Genomic DNA, 25,379 nt, shown 5'->3' with positions numbered 1-25,379 from the left:
ATTACAAGAAAGAGAAAGATTTGTTGAGGGACCAATTGGCGGGTCAAGTAGTTTGTCTCACTACTGATACATGGACTTGGACATTCATTCAAAATGATAATCACACATCTTTGACTATACATGATTTCATTAATTGTGATTGGACACTACACAAAAAAATTGTGAAGTCTTGTCAAATTTCCAATCATAGGTGTGAGACGTTTGGGAAGACATTGGAGAATTGGATGATGGGAAAGGAAATTCAAATTATGGATATTCTTGACTTTAAGGAAACTGACGAGAATGGTGGTGTTCAACCTGGATCTGTAATTGTTGATTTCATTTTATTTTTTTAATTTTTTTATATTCATTTCATCAGTATTAAATTCCAATTTAATTGTTGTAGCAATATATGAGACGACGTCTACCTCCATTGCAGTATGACTTCATGGTATTGGACCCACCATTGCCAATTTGTCATAGGTTTGTCCAATTTGTATTGTCCCTTAATTATTTTTTATATTTATATAATTTTTGGTATCTAATTATTTTTCTTGTATTTTTTTAGCTTTTATAATAAGCTAATCCTAATCCAAAACCCAAGGACCATATTTCAAATTATCTATTCTCAATGTCTCATCTTGACTCCATCTCATCTTGATTAGTCAAATTTTAGTTTTTAATTTTTTCATTTCTAATATATGTTTGTAATTTTAAGTCTTGTTTCTTGTTTATAATTCTAATTTATTTTTCTATTAAATTATTAATATTGTTTCAGATTTTATGATATCACACTCACAACAATCAGTACTAATTACATGTCTTTCCACCCTTAGCCACCAGTCCGAGTGGCCCCAAATGTCAAGCGGCTCGTTTAGTTGTATTTAGTGATAGTGATTCAGTTAGTTATTTGTAATGTTGATATAATGTCCCTTGGACTATTTTATATTTATAATTTTGAAATTGTGTTCTTTTAATTTTATAATAGTTTAGTTATTATTATTAATTTATTAGGTAATAGTCTAGAGTAGTACTTAATTAGTTCATTTGTTCTAAATTTATATAATTTATATTATTTTTATTATTGTAAATTCTTTTTTTATATATTTTTTGTTAAGTTTTGGGCCTTTTGTTGGAGGAGGGGGGGGGGGAGGGATCATGCGGGGCGGAGTACCCTATCTTGGTACAAGGGTGCGGGGGCAAACACCAGTTTTTTGTTAAAAAAAAAAATTTATTAATAAATAATAGTTTTTATTTTTACTTTTTTAACGGAGAGTCTACTTTTTTATAAAAATTTATATAAAATTTATCTATTTAGAATTTATACGAAGCATTTCTCAAGATACGTGATATTGATGTTATATGTAAATCATACCAGTAAATTAATAAAGATATCTAATTGCGAGTTTATTAAAATTTAAATATTAATTTGATTAAAAATAAAAACTGAGATCTCTAATTATAAAAATCGTAAAAACTCAAATAATTATTTCGCAATTGGTTTTTTTTTTTTTTTTTTTTTGGTCCCTTCCTATCCCCTTACCTCTGGGTCAACAAAATATCTGAATGAAAACCGTATATAATTTCAGAGGCTCTGTGTGCGAGTTGGGAATGGGTAGAAAGAGCAGCCGAAAGCAAGATACTTGTAATGGTTTTTTCAAAGACGATCATTATTCATTCACTATACATAAAGTCACAAAAAATATTATAGAGGAAGAATATCATAATCCACTCAATTCAACTCGCTTATTTTCTCTCAAGCTCACCCCTGACTCTCTCTCTTTCTCTTCGATCAGCTCTCCACGTCGACGGAGCTCTCTTGTGTTGTTGTGCCTTCCTTCATCAGATGGCCTCTCCTTTCATAGGAGAGATTTGAGAGGCACGCAGTCTCCATCCTTTGACAAAGGAACCGCCATTTTTGAAAAAGTCATAGTCACCATGAAATAAGGAGTTGCATCTCTTGACGAAGTATTGAGTTGTAAAAAAGTTTTTTTAGACGTGTCAGTTGCTGATGTACTTATATGACTTGTTTTGTATTTTAGATTGAGTTATATATTTAGCCTTCATATAAATACTTGTAATTGCCCTTTATTTTATTCACTTCAAACATTTGGCCATTTTCGGTATTTTTTAATACAAGAACTTCTACGTACGTTTTCAACTCTGTTACAAGAGTTGCCTCCATTTTCGATCGATGTTGGGGATGGTGGGAGTTTCCATTCTTGACCAAGCTACTGGTCAAGTATTGCAACTCTTGACTAAGGGCGTGGAACTCCCATCAAGCATTTGGTAATTACTAAGGTCGTTATGACCAGAATAGCATGCGTATGTCTCTGTCTAACCATTCATGATAGTACCGGTCCAATTCTCTTCTATCTGGCCATGAATGGATCACTGTCCATACAGGTACAGATTCTGTTCGAGTTCTTTTATTGCGTCCATGCAGATTTTGTACTCCAATGAAGCTTGGTTAATTTTTGCAGAGAGATGATCCCGGTTCTTGCCTTGGGTATATGGTCGCTGACCGATGAATGAACCTGCGTTTAACGTCCAAGCCTATTACCATAGCCTATCTTTTTGCAAGTCTAGTGAAAACAACGTGCAGGTAATATTGGCTATAAACAGTATCAATCACGACAAAGCCTATGCTTCCTGCATGTTGGAACGAGAACTTCAAAAATATGTGATTCTGTTTGATTAATTTGCTTACTTTTTGGCTAAAGTGCATCTGTTGCCTTTTGGATTTACGAAAAATATGGTTGATGGAGACATTGTAGGTATCCATAGTCATGGAGCATAGACCAATGCGATTTATACATTGGGACAAGAACAATGGAACCAACATGTTTATTTTTAGATTGTAATAGTTTGTGTGATTCTATACGGTTGGGAAAAAAATACTGTGCTGCTTTGTGGAGTTTTATGCAAGTCAATAACAGAAGACTGGAGGAACGACGTTGTCTTAGAGCAAATAAAAAATTTGTGGGACAAGAAAAATGGAATCTACATGTTTAGTTTTTAGATTCTAAAAGTTTGTCTGATTCCATACAGCAGGAAAATACATATCTGCTGCTTTGTGTAGTTTAGAAGAATGCCATAGGTAAGTTCTTGAGGAGCATGATATAACTAGGTGACTGCATTTTGTGCATTTGTCTCATCTAATTATTTGATATTAAAAAAAAATTGATACGGCCAGTTTATTGAAAAATAAATGAAGTTATGGACACACTTTGACAGAGGCAAAATGGTATTATCACGTAACTTCCACGATGGCTGTCTTTGCGGCTGTAAATTTTATAGAATCCAAACTGAAATTCTCTTATATACTATTCTCTTATCTCGTTCATTTCACTCTTCGTGAACTGATATGATACTTCATATATACTTGACCATACATAAAGGACTTCGGTTCAAGAATCTTTGATCTAGATTTCAAAGAAAATGAAGGAACAAGCAGAGTTTGCAAGAAGGCTTGGTGATGGAGAAGAAGATGGTTATGATGCTGTTGTTGTGGGGTCTGGATATGGTGGTTCTGTTGCTGCTTGTCGCATGTCAATGGCCGGCATAAAGGTGTGTTTAATTGAAAAAGGGAGGAGATGGGAAGCTCGTGACTTTCCAACAGACAGCTTGAAGATCATGGCTGCTGTAAGGATGGAGAACCATAACTTAGGTGTCAGCTTTGGCCCAAAAGATGCTCTATTCCAGGTTAGTTTCTCTTTGCCATCCTCTTTTCTTTGGAATCAAACATGTATAACCATGAGACAAGGTGACTGCACATTACTAGACTCGTTAAAATGATTTAGCACCAGTGCAGAAAAATATCATGGCTAATTAATCTTGTATTAATACGCAAAACACCTGTACATCTTATGCAACATTTTTACAATTCTATCATAAATCTATTTGTCCGATCACCAAAATTGCATAAAACCTATACGTACAAGCTTGAATGATAATACGCAAGGAGTAGAAAACCAGTTTAAAATATGTTTAATTTCTATGAATCCGTTTGTTGAAAACATAGGTACATGAACAAAATGATTCTGTAGCAGTGGTGGCCTGTGGGATTGGGGGAGGTTCACTTGTGAATGCAGGAGTTATGGTGCCAACCCCAGTTCGTGCTAGAAGAAATACAAAGTGGCCAAACGAATGGGAAAGGGATTGGGATATTTGTGAAGCTTCTGCTACAGCCATGCTGGGAATACAAAGAGTTCCTGTCAAGTTCCCAGCTGCGAAAGTCTTGGGAGAATTAACTGATGGAGATATTGAAAAAAGTTTTGAGACTTCAATGAAGCTAAGCGTGAATTTTGCTCTTGAAGAACCAGTGTCCAATTCAATGAAGTCTCAAAAAATGGATCCCTGCTTAGCCTGTGGAAACTGTCTTGCTGGGTGTCCTTATAATGCCAAAAGTTCTACTGACAAAAATTATCTACTTTCAGCAATCCAGGCATATCCTCTTTCACTTTATATATTTTTCGTAACTGACAAAAAGTCCTGTTATTTGGGCCGTCCAAATAATTTCTTGATCTTTCCTTTTATGTAAAATCAAAGTTTCTTCGTGATGTAGGCAGGATGTGATGTGAAAACAGAATGTCAGGTTCACTACGTGGTTAAAAACCCATATCAAAATTTTCAAGAATGCATAATTAGCAAAAAGAGAAGAAGATGGCATGTTTACTTGAATGAGATTGACTATATAACTGCTGATTTTGTTGTCCTCTCAGGTAAAAGGCAGTGGCGGCAACTCTTTTTTAGATTTTTTTTTGTTCCTAAACAAATACCTAAAAAATTCCAAAATTGGTATTTTTTTCCCACAGCGGGAGTTTTCGGCACAACCGAGATACTTTTCCAGTCACAAATGAGAGGATTGAAACTATCAGATTCACTTGGGTCTGGATTCAGCTGTAATGGAAATACTGTGGCCTATCTTGCTGGAAGCCCTGCACCGTTGAGTTCATATGGATTAAACAGAAAGCAACTTTCGAAGATAACTTTTCAAGAACGGCCAGGGCCATCCATCTCTTCATCTTACACATATTCATCGGGCTTCACAATCCAGGTCTTGAAACTTCTCTAGGCTCAAAATTTTAACTTCTAACTACTTTTTTCGTTGATGTAATTATTTGGTTTTTATTTACAAGAAACACGTCTTAAATTTTTGGGAAACAAGATTATGAGATATAATGAATCCATAAAATTGCTTTTGGGCTCACAAGATGCCTTCGACGTGCCCATTTCCTTGGTGCTGACCTTAACTGTATGTGACCATGCATGTGTTATGTTTAGACTCGGATTCTTATCCAATATGCTGGCAGTAATCCCATTCTCAAATAAGAGCACAGTCAAGGAGATATTGATGTATCACAGTCCATACTTGATCGTTTCATGATCTTAAAAGCTGGGGTAGCTGGTATGGTGAAGATGGTTTATTTAGGGCCCACCCAGTCAAGGTCTTTCAACATGAAATTCTCTAAAAACACATGCTTAAAGTATGCAAACATGCTGCATATATAGACATGCATAATTATCGAAATTCTGTCACCAAGGATTCATATAACATTTAACGTTTTTCTATTGTTTCAGGGTGCTGTACTACCAACAGCATATCCTTACCTGCTGTTTAAAGGGATCACAACTTACGGATGGCCAACTGGCTTCTGGTTCTTTCATGGGGTAATTGACAAGATAAAACATGTTACAAATTTTAAAGCAAGCCAGGCAATGGTACTTAATGCAATGGGATATGATGACAACGATGGGAAAATTACGTTTCACAAGGACATGAATAGAATTTGCTTTAGTCCACCCAATGATCCTTTACTCCCAAGAAAACTCAATGCCTTTCAAAAGCTCACTAAGAAATTAGGAGGAATCCTCTTCATGTCAAGGTACCGAAGCACATCAGTTCATCATTTAGGTGGGTGCAATGCATCATCAGATCATGTATGTGGTGTTTGTAACCCCAGTGGTCAGGTTTTTGACCCAGAAGGTCCTGCCACAGTACATGCGGGTCTCTATGTATGCGATGCTTCTTTAATCCCATGTTCTGTTGGCATAAATCCATCTCTTACAATCGCAACTGCGGCTGAGTACGTAAGCAAGCACCTTGTGAGGGATGTTCTCATGTACAAGAACAATAATAACGTTGAACTTCCTGTTAAATTTGATCATCAAAGTCCTCATTCTACTCCCGAGAAGAATACAAGGGGTGATTGGCGATCAATGGTCATCTTTAAAGAGACCATGAGAGGTTATATTGGGGGTATGCCATCCACAGCTTATTTGAAAATAAAAATGAACTCTGGAGATAAGAAGGGCTCGGCTGAGTGGAAATGGGGTATAAGAGAATGTCATCCTCTTCTAAGAGGGAAAGTTGGCGGATACGTGGAATTTAAAGCCATTGAGAAGGACAAGTTACATGTCTTAGACGGGAAAATAAATCTGTGTAAAGTAGATTGCAGAAATCCTTACACTCAGTATATGCATTATCATCTTCTCCTAGCAGCTTCTTCTGGTTCAAGGTACGAGAGGTTGTTTGTAAAATTCTCTTCCTTTTCTTTTCTGCTACTGCAGAACTAATGAAATTTGAGTTCATGCAGATATGTTCTTGAGGGGAAAAAGATACTGAATCCTTATCTCTTTGCTTTATATGCTTGGAGGGAGACGACAACATTGCATGTGACATTCAGGAAAGTTGTGAACAATTCAGGGGAAGACGAGATGAATCTCAAAGGCGAGTTTCATATCTCCATGGCAGAACTTTTGAAGAGCTTGTTAAGCCTCGAAGGGAACAATCGAGGGATGCTCGTACGCCTTTTATTACGTACTTTTCTAAGAACCTATATCGTACAGATACCAAGAGGGAGTCACAAGGACTTCACCATATCAGATTCATGCCTTAAACGTTATCCAAGCAGCACCTTGCACGAAATAAAAACAGGTAGCAGGAATCTAAATATATTCTTTACAAGCATGAAAACTGAAATTCAATTAGAATTAGTATAATTAATTTTCCAGTCCTGGCGGTAGACTAAACCTTGGAAACAAAAGTTACATTGAGCTATGGGATATTCATTCAAATTTTACTAGTATGTGAAATAAAAAGAATTAAATGCACTTTAAGGTATAAAATGAATAAGATGACTGGAAGAACTAAAAGGAATACCCAACACCATCAAGTTATACGCTCAACTTGTGACTTGACCTCACGATGAAAGTGCTTACTACTTTAATTTCTAATCTCGTGTCCATTGTGTATCATGCAGAAGATGGTTTTTTTATCAGTTGCCGGCAATGGAAGTGCACCCAAATCCCATTGACTCTAGAAGGACCAAAACAACCAAAACCAGTTCTCCTTCTTAATGGGCATGCTGAGAGTTATTCATTGCCTACAGAACCAAATGATTTAGTCAGAACTTTACTGGAAGAGGGGCATGAAACATGGCTACTGCAACCGAGGTTGCATCCTCTGAATCCTTCAAACTACTTCACGATTGAAGATATTGGAAGATTTGACGTTCCAGCTGGTAAAAGAATATAAATCATACATGCCTCATTTCAAATCAATTCTTATTTATTCTGGTGTCCGTGTTCAGTTCTCACTTTGTTTCTTTTGCAGCGATAAATAAGATCCTTGAACTACATGGGCAGCACGCAACTATACATGTCGTTGCACATTGTGTTGGAGGCTTAGCTGTACATATAGCTTTAATGGGGGGGCATGTATCTTCAGCCCATATAGCCACGCTGTCATGCACCAGCTCTTCAATGTTCTTCAAGCTTAATGCTTCATCAATGTTCAAAATGTGGCTTCCTCTTATCCCAGTAATCTCTCTCTCTCTCTCTCTCTCTCTCTCTCTCTCTCTCTCTCTCTCTCTCTCTCTCCAGGAATGCGGTGGCTTTGCCCTTGTTTTGCTTTCTTTTTTCAGATGTCTTGCTTCGGTGTTTTAGTCTTTCTTCTTTCCCTTAGTGTGTACTATGTTCATCAAATGATAATAACAATACAATACCAAGAATGACACTGATAAATAATAATAACAACAACAACAACAACAATAAAGAATGACAGTCAGCCAAGTAATAACAATCAATCAAAATGGATGATAAATATTTAAATCTGTAGGTTTAATTTGGTTTAGCTCAATATCATGAAAATCTCTTTCCTTGATCCTTGAGCTTAAGATCTCTGAATTCAACATGCAGCTATCAATGGTTATACTAGGAAAGAACAAAATCCTGCCTTTGTTGGAAACATCAAAGGCCAGTAGGCGTCATCGGCTCCTGCAATATATTGCCCGCTGGATACCCCGGTGTGAAAGATGCACATGCAACGAATGTGAGGTATTTTCTGGCATATTTGGAAACCCATTCTGGCATGAAAACGTAAGCCCCAGCATGCACTACTGGTTACACAAAGAAAGTTTGACAAGGCTTCCCATGGCAGCATTTCCCCATCTCAGAAAAATATGCAAGGCTGGTTTTATTGTTGATAACAATGGCAACAACTCGTATTTGATCCATCCTGAGAGAATGGCCCTTCCTACCCTTTATATTTCTGGAGGACGGAGTCTCCTCGTGACTCCAGAGACTTCATTTCTTGCTCACAAGTACATGAAGTTACACCAGCCAGCATTTAGACATGAAAGAATCGTTGTGGAGGGTTTTGGGCATTCGGACCTATTGATCGGAGAGGAGTCGTATAAGAAGGTTTTTCCTCACATTTTGTCTCATATCAGATCATCAGCTGAAGGAGGAAAAAATGGCGATACCATTGCCGAGGGAAGGAGGTACACTAAAGAGTCCTTGGAGTGGGAAAATGATCTATACGAAGAATATGGTGGATTTAGGAGTTGGTTTCCTCCTTTAGCTGTCATTTTGCTGTTTCTATTCTTCTTTTTCTCATCTTGATCTTGTTTCTAGCTTGCGTCAGTCATACTTGTAACTCTTTTTGCATTGTTCCCTTTTGTGTCATGTAGCCCATTTGTTGATTTGATCCCATTTTTACATGTCATTTAAAAAAGATTTATGTTAGGGACACGAAATTTTGTATTGAAGTATGTAAATAATAGTTGCTTGTAAATAGATAGTTAGCAGTTAGTTTGTAAATAGTTAGTTTAGTTATAAACTTAGCTTATTTGCATAATGACATATCACAGTTTGTATGTCTTGAAGGAGCTACAACAGGAAAAAATCTATGTATGAAACTTTGTTTAAGAAAGGAAGGATGGCCTAGGCAATAATGCCATAGGTCCAAATTGACAGAAGTACAAGTAGAAGATACAACATTGAATTTACTAGAATCAATTGAATCAGATATTAATGCTTTATTATGTAGCAAATAGTAAATACCAATTCTTTCGTCACACAGACGAATCGTCTTCCGTATGGACAATGGTTGAGAGCCGGTGTTTTGAGTACTCGAAGGGGGGTAGGGCGGCGTGAGGGCAATTACTCAGGGGAAACAACAATGGCAGCACCGTTGTCGACGGCGGAGGGAAGGGAACCAAAGGGGACGATGACGCAATCTGAATTTTCAAATGTTCTGTCTGTTACGGAACCAGTTCCGTCGGTTACAGCTTTAGATACCGTACCAGTTGAGAGCATAATTTGTGGAAATAAAGATACTGTCGTGGAGGAGTTAATTACGGAGGTAAATATTTCGTTTCCGGGTGTCCAGGTGGCTAGTTCTGCAATAACGGCTAAGGAGGAATCTCGGAACGATGTGGTTGCTGAAATCACAGAAATAAAGCAGAGTCTGCAAGCAGAAGACAGTGGGTGTACAGGGCTTACCGAAGGAAACGGGGATGAAAATGTGCATGGGCTTACTGATGTCCTAGTCCTACAGGCTTCGGATTTGGGTTTGGGTTTGGGCTTAAGCCCATACGGCTACAAGTCCAAGTCTTCTATTCTTCAATCGGGTTTTCATTCAGCCCCTTCCCAATCTAAAGTAAACCCGACTATCTCTTTAGCAGCGGCTAGGGCTGCGAATCTCAAGCGGTAGCATGGGAGAGGCAGGTCGGCAGTTTCTGGGTGTGCTGATGGAGTTCAAACCGAGGCTTCTCTCGGCAGGAAACGAAAAGGCCCTTTGCCGTTGGAAGCTGTTACAAAGAAAGGTAAAATTTCTTGTGAATCTAATGTTGTGGATCCGAAACCTATTTTATCGGTGGTGGCTGTTGACCAGCCCCTCCGGTCACAATGAAAGGCTTAAGTTGAAATCTCCATGGGCTTGGGAACCCACGGAGTGTTCGTACGCTTCATGATTTAATTACGAAGGAAGTTCCTGATTTTGTTTTTTTGCAAGAAACGAAAATGCATGCTAGACAAGTGGAGTTGTGTAAATTCAAGTTGGGTTTCAGTAATTGTTTTGGTGTGGATTGTGTGGGGAGGAGCAGTGGGCTGGCTCTGTTTTGGAGGGATGAGTTGAATTTAGCTATAATTAATTATACTCATCATCATATTCATGCAATTGTTATTGATTGTAATGGGGAAAAGTGTTTGATAACAAGGATTTATGGCCATCCGGATAGGACTATTAGAATGGAAGTGTGGAGGGTTTTAAAAACTTTGGGCCGTGGGGTTAATATACCTTGGTTAGTGTTTGGGAATTTCAATGAAATCCTTGACAATTCTGAGAAAAATGAAGGAAGTTTACGGAGTAATACTCAACTAAGTGAGTTTAGGAAGGTGTTGGAAGTATGTGAGTTAAGAGACTTGGGGTTTGTTGGGACTCGCTTTACTTGGAGCAATCAGAGAGAGGGGGCTGGTTTAATTATAAAGAGATTGGATAGATTTCTTGCTAATACTTTATGGTGTGATCTATATCCAAATCTTAGAGTTTATCATGGTGTAGCGACACATTCTGACTGCTCTCCTTTGTGGTTAGATACTGATAGTGCTTTAATTCAGAGAATGGGGAAGAAATTGTTTCGTTTTGAAGCCATGTGGGTGGGAGAGACAGCATGCTCCTCTATTATTGAAAATGTGTAGAGGCGTGTTGAGGGTTCTGTTTCTTTGAGCCGTATTATGAGCTGTATTTCTACATGTGCAGAGGATTTGGGAGTTTGGAATAAGTCATCTTTTGGGCATGTTCAACAAGAGTTAGCCAAGGCCAAGATGAAGCTTCTGAATCTACAAGCTACTAATCCTAATTGTTTATTCCTGGCTGAGATTAATAAGGCCCGTGATGAAGTTCAGAAGTGGCTGGAAATGGATGAGTTAATGTGGAACCAGAGGTCTCGTGTTCAGTGGCTTAGGGAGGGGGATTGTAACTCTAAGTATTTTCATTCAAAGGCTTCGGCTCGAAGAAGGAAGAATACCATTGTTCAGCTGAAGGATGACTCTGGAAACTGGAAGAATGGGGTTCAGATGGATGCTTTAATCACTGATTATTTTTAGAATCTTTTTTCAGCAGTGGACCAAGTGGAGATGACGGAGGTTTTATCGAGTATTGATAGGAAGGTCACAACTGATATGAATGTAGAGCTCTTAAAACCCTTTGTGGCCAAGGAAGTGGAGGATGCTCTCAAACAAATGCACCCCTCAGAAGCACCCGGACCCAATGGTATGTCTCCTATTTTTTTCTAGAAGTATTGGCATGTGATTGGTAAATCTGTTACTGATGCTTTGTTGTTAGCTCTGAATTCCGGGGATTTTCCTAGTGATTTGAATCATACTTTCCTTACTCTTATTCCTAAAAAGGCATCAGCTTCAAAAGTGGCAGATTTCAAACCCATTAGTTTTTGTAATGTGCTCTATAAAATTCTGTCTAAAGTCATTGCAAATAGACTTAAGAAGATCTTACCGGATATTATTTTTGATACTCAATGTGCCTTTGTTCCGGGTAGACAAATTTCTGATAATGTGCTCCTTGCTTATGAGATTGTGCATTTCTTGAGAATGAAGAGATATGGAAATAAAGGCTTTATGTCTCTTAAACTGGATATGAGTAAAGCATATGATAGGGTGGAGTGGACATTTTTAAAAAAAATTATGGAATCCCTTGGTTTTGCTCGTAACTTTATAAGTTTGATTATGAAGTGTGTGAAAACAGTTTCATTTTCAGTATTAGTTAATGGCAGCCCCAAAGTCCTTATGATTCCAAGTAGGGGGATTAGACAAAGAGATCCTTTATCTCCTTATCTGTTCCTCTTATGTATTGAAGGCCTAATCTCTTTGTTAAAAAATTCTGCTGGTAGAGAAGGTGTTAAGGGGGTTCAGATTTGTAGAGGTGCACCTAGAGTGAATCGCTTGCTATTTGCGGATGATAGTCTTATTTTTTGTCAAGCTGATGTTGCCACTAATGAAAAGATTCAGATCTTATTAAACAAATATGAGAGAGTTTCGGGGTAGTGTATTAACAAAGAAAAGACTTCTATGGTTTTTAGTAAGAATGTTTGTGATGAATTAAAAGCTGATATTATGCAACTTTGGGGAGGGAGTCATACACAGCAATATGAAAAATATTTGGGACTACCACCTTTAGTTGGGAGATCAAAAAAACAAGTCTTCTCTAGTATCAAAAGTAGAGTTTGGTAGAAATTACAGTTGTGGAAAAGTAAATTATTATCACAAGTGGGTAGGGAGGTACTCATTAAGGCAGTAGCAATGTCTATCCCTACGTATGCTATGAGCTGTTTTTTGCTCCCAAAGTCTCTTTGTAAAGAATTAGAGATGATGATGGCAAAGTTTTGGTGGAGAAATCAGGGACAAGGAAATAAAATTCACTGGGTAAGTTGGGAGAAGCTCAGTAACTCTAAATTTAGAGGAGGGATGGGTTTTAAAGATCTACATCTTTTTAATCTAGCTCTTTTAGCTAAATAAGGTTGGCGACTCTTAAGGAATGAGGGCTCCCTCGTGCATCGTGTTTTTAAAGCCAAATATTTCTCCAATACAAGTTTGTTTGAAGTCAAGCTCAGATGTAATTCATCATATGTGTGGAAGGGTATTTTGGTAGCTATAAAAGATTTGAAGAGAGGGTGTAGGTGGAGAGTGGGAAAAGGTAAATCTGTTAATGTCTTTAAAGACCCATGGATTCCTAATTATAATTTGCCCCTCAATAATTCTGAGTTTGATAAAGATTTAAAAGTTCATTCTTTGATTGATATCAGTACGGGATGGTGGAATATACAAGCTTTAAGAGCTCTATTCAATCCAAATGTGGTTCAGAAAATTCTGCAGCTTAATATTTCTGTTCATGCTGAAGATTCTTTGTTTTTGGTGCATGAGAAAAATGGAATTTATTCAATTAGAAGTGCTTACCGAATGTTACAGCAGGGTATCTCAAATGATATGGGGCAGCACTTAAGGGAGAGCATGGCTTCAGCTTTTTGGAAATGTTTGTGGCATCTGAAACTCCCTCAAAAAATTAAGATCTTTGCATGGAGGGCGTGCCATGAAAAACTACCAACTTTCCAGAATTTAAAACTTAAACATGTGCTTGAGAATGATATTTGTGCTATCTGTTCTAGTTGTGTTGAAGATGCTGCTCATGCCTTATTTTATTGCAATGATGTGAGACAAGTGTGGATGGATTATTGTCCTGAATTAGGTGAGATTGTTTCTGATCTCTCTTTTTGGGATTTGGCAAACTTGGCTCGTGATAGAGGTTCTTATGATGTGTTAGCTACTTTTTGGGTAGTTGCTTGGGGACTGTGGAATAGGAGAAACAAGTTTATTTATGAGGATGCATTTCTGAATATTAATACTGTTGTTAATAATACCTTGTCATTAAAACAAGAGTATACTAAGGTGCATGTTTTTCCTAGGTTTGATAAAAGGATCAATCCTGTTGTGTATTGGCTTCACCCTCCAATAGGTTGTCTGAAATTAAATGTTGATGGTGCTACATTTAGTGACTCTTTTTCTGCTGGGGTTGGGGTTATTTTGAGAGATCATAATGAGGATGTTGTGGTAGCTACTAGTAAGGTAGAAATGGAGGTTTCTTCAGCTGAATTTATTGAAACCATTGCTTTGTTGAGAGGCCTACAACTGTGTGCTCAATGGGGGGTACCTAAAATCATATTAGAATCTGATTCTTTGATTCTTGTCAACTATTTGAATGAAGATTCTGAGTGTCTAACGGAATTTGATTTCATTTTACAAGATATTCGAAGGCTTATGCATGGTTTTGAAGAAATAAGACTTGAGCATGTCCATCGATTGGGTAATGGTGCTGCCCATCAATTGGCAAGATATGCAAGGGAAGTTGAAGACATTGTTATGTGGTGAGATTCATGTCCTTTTGTAAGTCAAGCCATTTGGCTTAATAAAAACTCTATTTGTAAGGACTCTTTGATATGAATGAATGTTTTGACTTGTTTAAAAAAAAAAAAAAACTATTTACAAACTAACTATTTATAAGCAACTATTATTTACATACTTCAATATTTTGTGTTGACTCACATACTTATGAAATTACCGTTCATGAGTATGTAAATGTTTGTAAAATTTTGTGTTTTTATTATTTTCCTTTGAAAAGTTATGGGTGTATTTTTTCAAATCAGTCATTTGGATCTTCATTATCCCATATTCTTGTATATTTTTTTAAAAGTTATAATGATTAGATGAGATGAATTGAAATAAATTTAAAGATTGTTATATCTAAATCAAGCTTAATTAGAAAATCCCAAATATAGTGTTTTTATTATCTTTGTTTCTAATTTAATTTAACTTAACTTAAATTACCCTTTGTTGTACAAAAAATTATTCAGTTTCTTCAAAGATCATTCCCTTTCTACTGTTCAAAATAAATGATCATAAATTTAAAATAATCTTAAATGATCATAAATTTAAAATAATCTTAAAGGTAAAAAAACAGCTCACCTTCCTTTTTATATATTAAATTATATTACATTTTAATATATTTTAAATTTTAAAATTTATTTTTTAAATTAAATTATATTAATAATCTTTTAAATAAAATTATATTTTTAAGAGAAAATATTAAGAACAGCTACTATTTATCCCTGCACACCACATATTTTATAAAAAATATTTATATATTCTATAAAAAATATCTTTACATTTTATAAAAATTTATAAATATATGATGTACATCATAAATAATGGCTGATGTATAGAATTAATCTTCTTTTAATAAATCGACAAAACTAGGTTGATACCTGCCGCATATGAAAATTTTTGTAATAAAAAATGGTTGTGAAGTCATATTTATCGTCGGATTAGGACGCCTCCGGAGACAACATCCCTAGTGTCTTTGTTTGTGGATTCCCACTAACCCATCGACCACTTGCCAACAGAACTCTGCTCTCTCTCTCTCTCTCTGCAATTTTCGTATGAGCGAGGGATAGCAACGATGGCTACTTTCTCTTTCCACTCTCGTCTTGTTTCAACATCCTCTCGGCCAAAGTTTGATTCCTCCAAAACCCCAATTTTCTCTGCCTCTTCCATCGGAAATGCGACACGTCTGGTTTCATTCAAAGGCACCTTCTCACGGCCTCGAATCGCCTGTTCTTCTTCTTCATCTTCAAAAGACGCCTCCGGAGAAAACATCCCTAGGTTTCCTTGTTTGATTTAAGTGTAATTGTATTTTTAAATTTTTCTTTAAGCCATTTTGGATTGGTTGCCGAGAAAATGTGCGGAAAATGTCAGTTTTTGGGAATAAATGCGTGAGAGCTTCTATTAAGAAAAACAACACGATAAATCCAGCTAATTGGATCGAGTGACACGTATCAGTTCAGTTTTCCTATTGACTCTGCATGAAAGAAGAATTGTCCGCCTCTATAAGTACTTTCTGTATGGATTTTGCTTTAGGTCTGCATCGATTATGTATGAGAGCATATACTTACTTTCTTTTACATGAGATTTTATGAATCTTATGAGGTATATTTTGTTTTTTCTTTTCAAATTTTAGCAACTTCTGCATCATAGAAGGACCGGAAACCGTTCAGGATTTTGTACAGATGCAGCTGCTGGAAATCCAAAATAACATAAGGAGTAGACGCAATAAGATATTTCTTCTCATGGAAGAGGTGAAGTTTGTTAAAATTCTTTGCTTCGGTCCGGACTGTAAATAATGAACCACACTCACACGAGCCAAGCTTTCTGCTAGAGCCTAATTCCTTGGGATTTTTTCTGCACATTTCACGTTCAGTGGTTAATTAGTGTTTCTTTTCTTATTGCTTTATGAACTTTCTGAAATTGAACTTGTATAGGTAAGGAGATTAAGGGTACAAGAGCGCATCAAGGGAGTGAAAGTCATCAATGAGAACGACGAGGAAGAAGCAAATGAGATGCCTGACATTCCTTCTTCTATTCCTTTTCTGCCTCATGTGGTGAGTTTGAAAATGATTTTGCAAAGATTGCGTCATTCACCTAATAAAGCTGATTCGTTTTTAGTTACCAGACCATAGAAGCATATGCACGTAGGGAAATTAACGAAGGATATGGTAGGGTCACTGCAATAGACACCTCGGCTGTAAAAAGAAAGGCCTAAAAGATACTATTATTGGATAGTGCAATCCATCATGCCCTATACGGAGAGGAAATTGCTAATAAAAACGTTGATAGAAAATATGGTTAGAATACTCTAAGCCTGCGTTGGAACAGGTATCCCCTGCTCTATTTGTTTTAAGTCTTTTTGAATTTTTATTCTCCTGTGTGGCCTGTATTATTAGATCATTTATATTTCTAATTTTAGGCTTACGTTGTGCATTTGTCTTTTGAAATAGACACCAAAGACATTGAAGCAGCTGTACTTGACTAGCTTATCATTTATATCTGGGATAATCATATTCGGGGGCCTTATTGCACCCACAGTAAGTTTTTCTTCTTTTCCTTCTGTGTGCATGTTTGTTTGGGTTTTATGGAGCCCTAATGTTCAGCTCCACATCCTTTGAAAACCCTAATAAATTGGGTTGTAAGCATTTCATTAAGCATTTCATCCAGCTGATGGTGGTTATATATATTTGTTTATGCTTTGTGAAAATTGGGGATTAATATTTTCCTATCACAACTATTTTAAAGTTATTTCAGTGTTTAACCATGATCGTGTTAAATGTTGAAAACTGTTTCCATGGCAGCTGGAGCTAAAATTAGGTTTGGGTGGCACCTCATATGAAGATTTCATACGCAACATGCATCTGCCTTTGCAATTAAGGTATTTACAGGAGTTGCTTTTCTCCATAATTATGACCTAAATTTTGAAGCAACCAAAACTTTTTGGCATTGTTAAACAACACATTCCGAATTAGTGTTCTGAATCACACTTTTTTTTTTTTTTTTTTAATTTCTCAAATCAGCCAGGTAGATCCCATTGTGGCATCTTTTTCAGGTGGGGCTGTTGGTGTCATTTCAGCTTTGATGTTGCTTGAAGCTAACAATGTAGAGCAGCAAGAGAAGAAAAGGTGCAAATACTGCCATGGAACTGGTATGTAACATTTAAACCGAGTACTTTTTTTTTTTTCAAGGTAGATAGAAGATCAAATTTCCCGCTTGTGTTCGTAAGCTTAGTTTGTGGTTCTTTCTTGCATTGTCTTGCATTGATTTGAGTTTATCAGTCTTCCTTTTTGGTGTGGAAAAGTGAGGGATTGGGGAGAAAAAGAAAAGTTCTCATCATTATTTTTACTTATTTGCTTTAACAATGTAACATATTTTCTGTCATACTGCTGCCAGGTTATTTGGCATGTGCGCGATGTTCTTCCAGCGGTGTATGCTTAAGCATTAATCCCCTATCAGTATCCTCTGTATCTGATAGCCCTTTGCAGGTTCCCACAACTGAGAGGTGTCCAAACTGCTCCGGTGCAGGAAAGGTATGCATATATTCCTATCAAAGATAAGTTATTGGGGAAAATAATTTGGAATTTTTAAATTAACTTAATGCTTGATCTACATGCCCTTAGTGTTTGCTGCTAGTTTTGGCATGCGTGTCGACTTTCTCTACTTGCAAACTGTTCACTTGATATGTACCCACCCGTCGGTATCCCAAGTGGTAAGGACGAACTTGTATGCATGTACCTCATGTCACAGGTTCAATTCTCCTTGGGATCAAATTGCGATTTAAGTGGGAGGCCATGGCGGTAGGTTGCTATGATAGTCTCCCCAGAGGTTTAGATTCCATGTCTGAGTCCTAAGGGCTCTGCCGTGGGGTTGTTCTCTCATTTTAAAAAAAAAAAAAACTCCACTTGATATGTTGCAGTCCTACTATTAATCTCTCTCTGTATTATCTTCCATATGTAGGTGATGTGCCCGACATGCCTGTGCACTGGAATGTTGATGGCCAGTGAGCATGACCCACGAATAGATCCATTTGACTGAAGAGGATTGCAGGCCTTCCCCCTCCCCCCAAATGTAACCCTGAAAACACAAAATAAAGTTGACAGCAAAAAAAGGCAACATATTTTCCTACTCCAATATTCTCTTTCTTGTATGAGTATAAACGATGCAAATTGGCATGCCATTGCCAATTTGCCAGAGTGATCAGTCCTTAGCTAAACAGCATTTTGCTTCGGAAGTTATGCCGACTTCGGTTTGACACTGTTTGATGGACAGATATGAACACAACTGAATAAAGGAGTGAAAAAATAAAATAAAATATTCTATGGACGCGTGAGAATTTTCATATGACGTTGAGGGTGTGTTCGTGTGTAAACTTGTAAAAATGATCTTATAAAAAGGAGTTTTGCGGCTTTGCCATACAACCGTCTTACATCACACACCTAAGTAGAGACGCATGGAAGAGTAAAACACGAGTACGGATTGCCAGTATTTCTTCTCACTTCACTTATCATTATGTTAAACGCAAACGCAAAATGCAAAACTCCTCTGGGAGGTTAAACAGGGAATACAGAAGAACAAGTGGCGAGAAGTCCGTCGTCTTGTTCAGCTCACCAACATAAAAATGTTTCCTCTAGTTGTGATTTGTGAGTCCAGAGTTCGTGAGCCGGTTTGTCTTGATCCTGTATTGAGTGATGCAAACGTTTAACTACAAAATCGATATCTTGAATTAACTGTTTGCATATTCATGTGCTTAATTTGCTTTCTAAAATCTAATAATCTTTCACTGTTTTTTTTTTTTTTTTTAATAATCTTTCAGTGTTAGAAGTTCTTTCATTTAAGTTCAAGTTCATCGATTAATGGGTCATGCCTTCTATACCTCTCCATTTCAATTCAAGAACTCCACCAACGTTAAGGCTTTCTCTTTCTCCTCCTCGTTTGCTTTTGTTATTGTCCCCAAGTCGAAGCTGGGTGAAGCTTCTTAGTGTGAGCGCTACGTGGGGGATGGGTTATTTACTTAAAAAATATCTATTCATCATCCTAATTGTTATTACCCTCTCAGATTCTTAGTATCCTATAATGTAACATTAACTTATAAGTTCATAAGTAAAATATAGTAAATAATCTCAAATAATTTAATACCATATCATGAAATAATTAGAATTATAATAATGCGTAACATTACTCATTTGCTTACGAGTCTTTGACTTTATCAAAATGTGGTTGTGTTTTTTGTTTGAAACGAGCCGTGATGTGATAAAATTCAACCTGTGTGTGGTGTAAAAAATATAAACAGGCTTCTATTTAGAATATTTTTACTCTACAGATGCAACTCAGTACTATTTCAGAAGATAAAAGGAAAAGGAAATGTGTGTATAATCATGAATATTCACGACTTCAGAAATCTAGAATTTAACCTTGTGTCAAGGTCTGCAGGGCAACTCTGAGAGGTAGTTTTTACGGGGGCGTACGTAATCACATATAAGGAATAAGTAATATTATGTTATAAATAAATTTGACTAATCTGTTGACATAATAGACAGTTTGGCCGAGTGGTCTAAGGCGCCAGATTTAGGCTCTGGTCCGAAAGGGCGTGGGTTCAAATCCCACAGCTGTCAAGGAAAGTATGATATTTTTCTTTCGTTCGCTTGGTGTGCCTCACGTTTTTCTCAGAAACCTCGGATAGCTTTTGCATCTATATTAGACCCAGTAGTTGATTTCTTTTAATACAAGAATTTTAAAAAAGGTTATGCCTACACTTTGGCTATTGAATAATTAGAATCATTTAAAAAGAAAAGAAAAATGGTTGATGTTGGGACAAGGCAGTGATAAGTAATGCTATTCGGAACATCATGAGCGTATATTATGGCATGGCAAATACGTATTAAAAAAAATTAGGAAATTAGTTATAATCTTAAAATTATGGTTGTCATCGGAGTTGTCGTTTTCCGCACGGCAGTTGGGGGAAAGGAGAAAATTAAATTATACACTTGGAAGAGGTTCAATTATGTGTGTTAAGTTTACATGGGCCTTTCCCTTTAGCGAAGATGGAAAAGTGCGGTAACCTTCCATGTTTCAAGCCTTGTGTCTGGGAGCTCTAGGCCCAATTCATCTTGCTATATAAGCCCACAAAAGGCCCGGCCCCCTCCCCTGGCCCAAGATGCTTGAGTCAGGTCGGATCTTATCAACAACTGAGAAAATCGAATTCGTAGCCGTCGCTCATGGGTTGGGATGAATCAAGAAACCCTAGAAACAGAGTCTATAAAAAAAAGGATTTGCCGTTCCTACTTCCTCCATTCTAGTTTCCACCTCCGTCTAAGATAAAGATGCATTCGTGAAAACCTTAACTGGGAAGACCATCACCCTCGAGGTCGAAAGCAGCGACACAATTGATAATGTTAAGGCTAAGATCCAAGACAAGGAAGGTACTTTTATCATTTACATTACACCCCCTTTATATTCCTTGAGCTTACCAGAGGTCCAGTTGTGATGGTAGCTTGTGGGTGTGTCTGTTTGACTTCACAGGAATTCCTCCGGATCAGCAGCGTTTGATAGTCGCGGGAAAGCAGCTGGAATATGGCCGTACCCTAGCTGACTATAACATTCAGAAAGGTATCTCTCCGTATTTCTAAGATGTTTGGAACTTGATATTTTTTTTTCCTTTGATTGTTTGTTGGTGCTGTTCAGAGTCGACGCTGTATCTTGTATTGAGACTTCGTGGTGGGATCATATAGCCTTCCTTGTTGGCTTTGGCCCGCGAATACAATCAAGACAAGATGATTTGCCGCAAGTAAAAAAATACGTTCTGCTTTTGTGGTTGTATTATCGTTTGCCCTCAAGTTGAATTTTCCATACTTCCATACTTGTAGATATTTTAATTCCTTTGCCGGTTCTCTTGTACCATTCTGGCAAGGTTGATGGCGAAATATGGGAATAGCAATCCAAACAGTTGTATTTTGCTTGGATGTATGGTGTTAATTCCTCAATGTAGCGGAAATTTTAAATCAAAGAATGATTTACTCTTGTACTTTGCAAACACTGCTCATGTAGCATTGATTTGATTGCAGGATTCTACTTGTAGGTCTTTAAAAGGATGAGTTTGCTACTCATCATCTCACCTTACTACATACTATATATTTTTTATTTTATTTTTAAAAAAATTGGTTTTATTCTTTTTAAACTAATTAAATTCTTCTACTCATCATCCATATACCATACATTTGGTAAGAAAAATAAATAAAATAAAATGTGGTGTATGTTGTATGGAAATATTGAATAGAATTTTTCTCTCCAATATAGGTGTGTTACTTAGACCTCCATGTCTGGTCTTGAAGCATAGGGGATTAGATGTTGGGTGGTGGCATCTGTGATGGGTTTTGTGTGTTGAGACATGATTTTTTTTTTTTCTTTTTTATTCTTTTTAGACGGGACAATAACTTAGCCTCTTCTGCGGTTTAAATGTAAAAGTGGTTATTCTTGCTCCCAATATTGATTTCCATTCTTCAACTTTGTCAGCTGGACTCATAACTTCAGTTGATTTTCAGGGGTGGTACATAATGTTTTGGGCCTTTGGCATAGGTATTACTTGAAAATAACTTATCAAAAAAAAGTACTACTTGAAAATATACCACAGAGATGATACTTCGTGATGCTCGCGCTTTCTTGAGCTGGAAAAAAAGTTAATTCAGTTTGAGGAAGGGGAATAGCTGTATGGTGCTGGAGATGTTTATGGTATATCTTTGTGGATGCTAGCCAATAGAACCAAAATAGATATGATGTATTGGTTTAACTTTGTTATGATTTACTTATAACTGGAACATTTTTTCTCTTACTGTTTTATTATGAAAAAATAGTATCTTGTTTTAGTTCTCTTGATGTTTACTTGATCTTGTCTGAAGCCACTTTCACTTTGAACAAGAATTTATCTTCAAAAGTGGGAAAATCTAATGCTGTGAATTGCTAACTTTATTGTTGGCCTATTGATGTCCGAGTTTGGTGAAGTTGGTTAGGGTTTGGCTGTGATTGTGGTGGATGGGTGGTTGTTTGGTGGTGATTGTGATTGTAATCGTTGTGGTTGACAGGTTGTGAACTTGTGATTGTGGAGGTTGTTTGGTTGTGATTGAGGTGATTGTTTGGTAGTTTCGAGCATTTTTTATTTACATTGTGTTTGTGATTGTGCAATTTTTTTCTTTTTGGTTTTGAAATATATGTAATTTACTCATTGTATTTATGTTTTTTTTTAAAAAAATTTTACAGTATTTTTTGGAAATGAGAAGCCCACTAGCTAGGTTGTTGGTGGTTTTTAGTCTTTTCTTTTTTTCAAAATTTTTTTTGAAAATGGGGAGCCCAAGGCCCCAAATAGAGATTGGGCCTTGGACCAACTCCAACTCCAATTAGAGCTTGGATCGGCAACTCCAACCTCCCATCAAAGTTGGAGTCGGAGTCTGATTTTACTTCTAATTCTCGGAGGTTGGAAGTCGGAGGTGGGTTTTCCAACTCTGATGGAGTCAGATCCCACCCCTAGCTTCTCCTTTCAAGTGCTAAGGAGGGCATCCTAGTCCCAATACTAATTTCCATTTTAAGGTTGTCAATTGGACTTCTCCTTCGAAAATAGCTTTTTTCATATGGATAGCATCTCTAGGCAAGATCTTCACCATGGTTAAAGAAACATCGGGTAATAGTGTATAACTGGTGTTGTGTGTAAGAAAAATGGTGAATAAGTAGATCATTTGTTTTTACGTTACGAGATGGCCAGAACCATGTGGGATGATTTATTCGCGAGAACTGGATTGTTATGGGTCATGCCTCTTAGACTGGTAGATTTTCTTGCAAGTTGGAGAGGCCTTTGAGACAACTCACAAGTGGCAGTGATTTGAAAATGGTTCCTATATGCATGTGTTAGTGCATATGACAGGAGAAATGATAGAAGTTTTGAAAATCATGAGAGAACAATGGATGAGCTTAGAGTATTGGCATTGGATTGACAATCCCAATATTTAAAATTTTAAGTATATGTAATTTTTTAACTTTTAGTTAATCACTTAACACTTAAAATCTACATTGGATTAACTATTACATTCTCTATAATAATAAAAGAATAATAATATACACAATATTATAATCTCACTTGTATCTTACTATATATGATGTGACGCATTTATTACCGTTTGATGATAAAGAACCATACAATAAATGATTATTAAATGGTGGTAAATGTGCTACATCTTATTTAGTAGGATGCAAGTGGGATAATAGTATGATGTATAGAATTTTTTATAATAAAATATTATTATTTATATTTCTTTAATTAATTTTTATTTTTTAATTAATTTTTTATTTTATTTTCCTATAGCCTACAATAATCATATTTATTTTCATTTTCACAATCCAACAATCTATAATATCATAATCTCATATGTACATAGATAATAAAATCTCATATGTACAATCCATAAAAACCTAATATCTATAATATAATAATCTCAAAATATAACAAAATAACATATAATAATCTATAATATTGTTTGTCTTTTAATTCATACTGAGAATTGTTAATATTTTATTCAACGTGTGTTGAGATTTTTATCAAACATACGGAGTGCGTTTAACCTTTATATGTGTATTTCCATGGAAAAGGACACACACCACCCCCCATCCTTGTATTATCAAGACACAAGTTTTTCACACAAGTAGTCGGCTGTGCAAGGGAACACCCAGTTATAGGAATAAAAGGAGTGGACAACAGTAGATATGAGGAAAATGAACATAAGTCAAACCACAAACCACTTCGATCAAAGAAAGAAAACACAACACCTTATCCAGTGTTAAGGATGAATCTCTAGTTTAGGGCATCAGCGGAAGAGATGAGTGATTAAATCAAGAGCAAAAGAGGAAAGAAAAAATGAACCCAGATGAAAAAATACACAGAGAGAAAGAGGGAATGAGCCATGCTCTAGCAGGATTTCCAATCTCAAAGCAAAAGCTCAAGAAACAAGTAACTGTAGGGTAAAGACATTGCAGCAAAGAAGGCCTATGTGCGAAAGGAGAATGCGGGAGAGAGGAAAAAAAAGAGCCGTGGGATGGGGGCAAAAATATAATAAAAAATAGATTTAGACTTACTACAGAACACTTCATATTTGAAAAGAAGAATAGATTTATTGTAACTCATATTTGGGATGAAAACAGCTTAACTAATTCAATGTGGAGCAAATGTGATGATATTCTTCATATTTTAAAGATGAAAAGACATTTAGCTAATCTAATGCCAATGCTCTTAAAACTTCCTTTTTTAAAACTTTGTTCTTATGGGCATGGGTTATTGTTTGGAATGAGCTAAATAATGTCTATGGTCTTCTTATTTTGGTTGTAAACTCTAATAAGGTTATTCTCATGTTCTCATGTATACAAACTGTGTATTTGTGTTTTAAATAAAATTTCTTGATTATCTATAAAAATAAAAAAATAAAAATAATAATCCACAAAATAATTGTAATCTCTGTTTGAGGAAGATCAATTAGATCTTATTATGTTTTGTATCGGTTGTGACGTTTGTACAGAGCATTTGTTTGATTTATCCATATTTTTACCATTTGGATTGCTATATGATTTTCCTAAACTAAGCATTATCTTTTTTATTTTTTAATACGGCAGAAGTTATGCTCGGCTGCACCCAAGCGTGGTCATAGCAATCAGGTTAGGATTTTAATCTTTGACGTGTTAAAACTATTGTTGTCAACTGGATTGTAACACACTGTATTTCTTGCAGTTGAGGCCAAAGAAGTAAACTATGGAGTCTGGACGACTATCATGTCCAACGCATCTGATTGTGATATCCCAACCAAGATATCCATGCAGTATGTTGTTTATTACATGATCGTGATGATCTTTCCCCAATTGTCTTTACCAGATATATATATATATATATATATATATATATATGCGTTCTAGTCTTGATGTGATTTTTAAGCTAGCTTGCACCCAAACAGAGAGAGAAAGGTACAGCAAAACCATTGGAATATAGGATGATTCTGTAAACTTCTCAACTAAACTTGCATAAAAATGGTAACAATTCTAGAAGATAAAGCCATCACCTTTTGACTAGAATGTCCATCAGGTTTTCCGGGTCGCCCAAGCAACTTTTTTTTAAGCGGCCATAAGAAATTCTGTTT

General features: G+C 36.3%; 3 protein-coding genes and 1 non-coding gene across 6 annotated transcripts; all 4 read left to right on the top strand.

Moving 5' to 3' along the window:
* Positions 1–1,599: 1,599 nt before the first annotated feature.
* LOC122278803 lies at positions 1,600–9,084 on the top strand. 2 transcript variants are annotated; one of them, XM_043089005.1, is made up of 11 exons: positions 1,600–2,385; positions 2,463–2,584; positions 3,381–3,684; positions 4,004–4,426; positions 4,547–4,703; positions 4,797–5,038; positions 5,563–6,500; positions 6,579–6,919; positions 7,245–7,505; positions 7,598–7,803; positions 8,182–9,084. In XM_043089005.1, the coding sequence occupies exons 3-11, from the start codon at positions 3,421–3,423 to the stop codon at positions 8,884–8,886; spliced, it is 3,537 nt and encodes a 1,178-aa protein (XP_042944939.1). In that variant the 5' UTR covers positions 1,600–2,385; positions 2,463–2,584; positions 3,381–3,420; the 3' UTR covers positions 8,887–9,084. The 2 variants fall into 2 exon arrangements, with proteins under 2 accessions (XP_042944939.1, XP_042944940.1); XM_043089006.1 differs by lacking the exons at positions 1,600–2,385; positions 2,463–2,584 and having other exon boundaries at positions 2,597–3,684.
* A 6,072-nt stretch (positions 9,085–15,156) lies between these two features.
* Positions 15,157–18,448, top strand: LOC122280097 (protein ORANGE-LIKE, chloroplastic-like). 2 transcript variants are annotated; one of them, XM_043091065.1, is made up of 8 exons: positions 15,157–15,495; positions 15,851–15,968; positions 16,152–16,271; positions 16,668–16,754; positions 17,019–17,095; positions 17,238–17,365; positions 17,611–17,747; positions 18,175–18,448. In XM_043091065.1, exons 1-8 carry the CDS (start codon positions 15,293–15,295, stop codon positions 18,250–18,252), a joined length of 948 nt encoding a protein of 315 aa, XP_042946999.1. In that variant the 5' UTR covers positions 15,157–15,292; the 3' UTR covers positions 18,253–18,448. The 2 variants fall into 2 exon arrangements, with proteins under 2 accessions (XP_042946999.1, XP_042947000.1); XM_043091066.1 differs by lacking the exon at positions 15,157–15,495 and adding an exon at positions 15,540–15,750.
* A 1,301-nt stretch (positions 18,449–19,749) lies between these two features.
* Positions 19,750–19,829, top strand: TRNAL-UAG. Its single transcript has one exon. It is a non-coding gene; the product is annotated as a tRNA-Leu (tRNA).
* Positions 19,830–20,530: 701 nt separating this feature from the next.
* On the top strand, positions 20,531–21,285 carry LOC122278042 (ubiquitin-like; the record flags this gene model as incomplete). Its single annotated transcript, XM_043088109.1, has 3 exons — positions 20,531–20,636; positions 20,737–20,823; positions 20,899–21,285. Coding segments are annotated over 3 exons (240 nt in total), but the record flags the coding sequence as incomplete, so codon positions are not given.
* Between the last annotated feature and the right edge of the window lie 4,094 nt (positions 21,286–25,379).

This window comes from Carya illinoinensis, chromosome 10 (genome assembly GCF_018687715.1).
Source record: "Carya illinoinensis cultivar Pawnee chromosome 10, C.illinoinensisPawnee_v1, whole genome shotgun sequence".
NCBI lineage: Eukaryota > Viridiplantae > Streptophyta > Magnoliopsida > Fagales > Juglandaceae > Carya > Carya illinoinensis.
This window is presented reverse-complemented; position numbering and strand designations above follow the sequence as displayed.

Coding starts and splice junctions, on each gene's coding strand:
- LOC122278803 (XM_043089005.1), top strand. CDS start 3,421: ATGAAGGAACAAGCAGAGTTTGCAAGAAGGCTTGGTGATGGAGAAGAA. Junction 5,039..5,562: donor CATCGGGCTTCACAATCCAG/GTCTTGAAACTT, acceptor CTATTGTTTCAG/GGTGCTGTACTACCAACAGC. Junction 6,501..6,578: donor GCAGCTTCTTCTGGTTCAAG/GTACGAGAGGTT, acceptor GAGTTCATGCAG/ATATGTTCTTGAGGGGAAAA.
- LOC122280097 (XM_043091065.1), top strand. CDS start 15,293: ATGGCTACTTTCTCTTTCCACTCTCGTCTTGTTTCAACATCCTCTCGG. Junction 15,496..15,850: donor TCCGGAGAAAACATCCCTAG/GTTTCCTTGTTT, acceptor TTCAAATTTTAG/CAACTTCTGCATCATAGAAG. Junction 16,755..17,018: donor GGGGCCTTATTGCACCCACA/GTAAGTTTTTCT, acceptor TTTCCATGGCAG/CTGGAGCTAAAATTAGGTTT.